The sequence below is a fragment of the Alligator sinensis genome, unplaced genomic scaffold, assembly GCF_000455745.1.
Source record: "Alligator sinensis unplaced genomic scaffold, ASM45574v1 scaffold2268_1, whole genome shotgun sequence".
In the NCBI taxonomy this organism is placed as follows: Eukaryota; Metazoa; Chordata; order Crocodylia; family Alligatoridae; genus Alligator; species Alligator sinensis.
The window spans coordinates 2,377-4,697 of NW_005844179.1; the positions used below are offsets into that span (position 1 = coordinate 2,377).

At 53.4% G+C, this 2,321-nt stretch overlaps 1 protein-coding gene across 1 annotated transcript in view; it reads left to right on the forward strand.

Moving 5' to 3' along the window:
• Positions 1-2,321, forward strand: part of LOC102375679 (alpha-2-macroglobulin-like protein 1) — a gene marked incomplete at its 5' end in the record, with an annotated part of 12,769 nt that overhangs the window by 2,184 nt on the left and 8,264 nt on the right. The window contains 3 exons of the mRNA XM_014527765.2: positions 443-673; positions 2,004-2,067; positions 2,215-2,316. Coding sequence (XP_014383251.2) covers positions 443-673; positions 2,004-2,067; positions 2,215-2,316 — 397 coding nt within the window. The remainder of the gene's footprint in view (positions 1-442; positions 674-2,003; positions 2,068-2,214; positions 2,317-2,321) is intronic.

Below are 2,321 nucleotides of genomic sequence, written 5' to 3' on the forward strand. Positions count from 1 at the left end.
TGACTGAAGGCAGGCAGGGGCTGCCCCATCCTCTGTCATCAACCAGCTACAGCTGGAGACAAGAGCATGAGCTGAGTGCCTACCTGCTCTGAGGCAGTATGATAGATCCTCTGGGTCACGGGCACCCAGCTGCTGAGGGGCAGCTGCCCCATTCTAGCTGCTGGGACTGGCCCTGTCCCTCTTATGGACACAGGGTCGAGGGATTAAGGGTGAGCTCAGCTTGCATCCTCCAAGCCTATGGCACTCGTTGCATATGCCACACGCTTACCTGATTCCTGAGATCCTCAATTGTCTCCATATTCCCCCAGGGTCAGTTCAAAGAGGTGGATCACAGTTATGTGCGGTGAGCTCAGCTTGCATCCTCCAAGCCTATGGCACTCGTTGCATATGCCACACGCTTACCTGATTCCTGAGATCCTCAATTGTCTCCATATTCCCCCAGGGTCAGTTCAAAGAGGTGGATCACAGTTATGTGCATGGAAGAGTCTCTCCCCAATACAGAGATGCCTACCATTCCCTGGAGCCCTTCTACTCAGAGAGCAAGAGTTTCCTGAAGATCCACGCACAGGGAGAGGTGCTTCCCTGTGATCAGACCCAACAGCTTCAAGTGGAGTACATCATTGCCAGGAAGGCCCTGGGGGCTGAGACCAAGAGCCTGGATTTCTACTTCCTGGTGAGCCCCATCCTGGGCTTGTCTCATGCTTTTCCTTACTGCAGCACGGATTCCCAAGCCCCTGTTCATCAGCCAGTGAGACCTGGAGCCTGATGCCCTCAGTGCTTGGAAATTTGATAGGCTTACTAAGAAGCATAATGGCAGTGTTCTTGGCTGCACTTGGCTACATCAGTCTGTGCATATGCCAACATCCTCATGCTAAAACTACAGGTTGGAATCCTTGGGTTACTTATTGCAGGGTCTTCCTGTGGTCTGTTCCCTGCAAAATCTTTTGCTTAACCTAAATTGCAGATTCTGCTATTCATTTGACAAGCCCCTTCTTGTCAACACAGTGGCAGACAGGGATCTTGGAGTCATTGTTGACTCCAGGATGAACAGAGCTGCCAATGCGAGGTCAGTAAGGCTAACCGCACCTTGTCGTGCATTTACAAATGTGTCACAAGCAGGCTCAGGGAGATGATCCTTCCCCTGTATGAGGCTTTGCTCTGGCTGCAGTTGGAGTACTGAGTCCAGTTCTGGGCACTGCACTTCAAGAGGGATGTGGCTATCATTGAGAGGGTCCAGAGGAGGGCCACTTGCATGGTCAGGGGGCAGCGGGTCAGGCCGTATGAAGAGAGGCTAAAGGGTCTGAATCTACTCAGCCTCCACAAGAGAAGGGATCTGGTGGCCGTTTACAAACTCACCAGGGGCGACCAGCGGGAATTGAGTGAGGCTCTGTTACACCATGCACCACCATGGGTTACTAGGAATAACGGCTATAAATTCTTAGCGAGAAGGTTCAGACTGGATCAGGAGACATTACTTTACAGTTAGGGCTGCCAAGCTCTGGAATGGGCTCCCAAGGGAGGTGGTACTCTGTCCTACCTTGGGGGTCTTCAACAGGAGGCTGGACAGATATTTGGCTGGGGTGATATGACCCCGGCACTCGTTCCTGCCCAGGGCAGGGGGTCAGGCCTGATGATCTATTTAGGTCCCTTCCGACCCTAAGACTATGAAACTATAAAACTATCTGAAGTTGCCATGTACAAAGGTTCACTTGCACTCACTCAGAAACTGGTATGGGCCCCTTTGCCTTAGCTACACTCCTGCAGGCTTGACCAAACACTGGGAATGGTTGGGGTGGCAACAATGTGATTCAGGGCCTTCTCCTGCAATGGGACACCTGTTTCACTCCCACCCCAGCCTGCTGGTGCCCAAATGTCCTCCCCCATCATCTGTGCCTTGCCCACTGGATACAGAAACTGCATCCTGCCCTGGATCTGGCCCTCCCCACATCATGCCATTTGTCAGGCCTTCCATGTAGGAGGAGTGACTCCTATCTCCTCCACAGGTTGTGGCCAAGGGAGCCATCATAAGGAGCCTGTGGAAAGGACTAGACTTTGGAGAGGGGGCTGGTAAGTGCTGAGGGATGGGTGCGTGCAGCAAGGCCCCTGCAGCCAAGGGGTGGGGTGGGGGTTGTGGGATTAATAATTTATTTGCAGGAGGGAGCTCTGCAGTCTGTGCCAGGGCCTCACTTCTCCCATGTGTCTCCATTGGCCCAGAGCTGAAGGGCTCCTTCTCCATTGAGCTGCCTGTTGGGGCTGAGCTGGCACCCTCTGCCAAGGTGCTGGGTTATACAGTGCTGCCCAGTGGAGGGATGGCTGGCGAT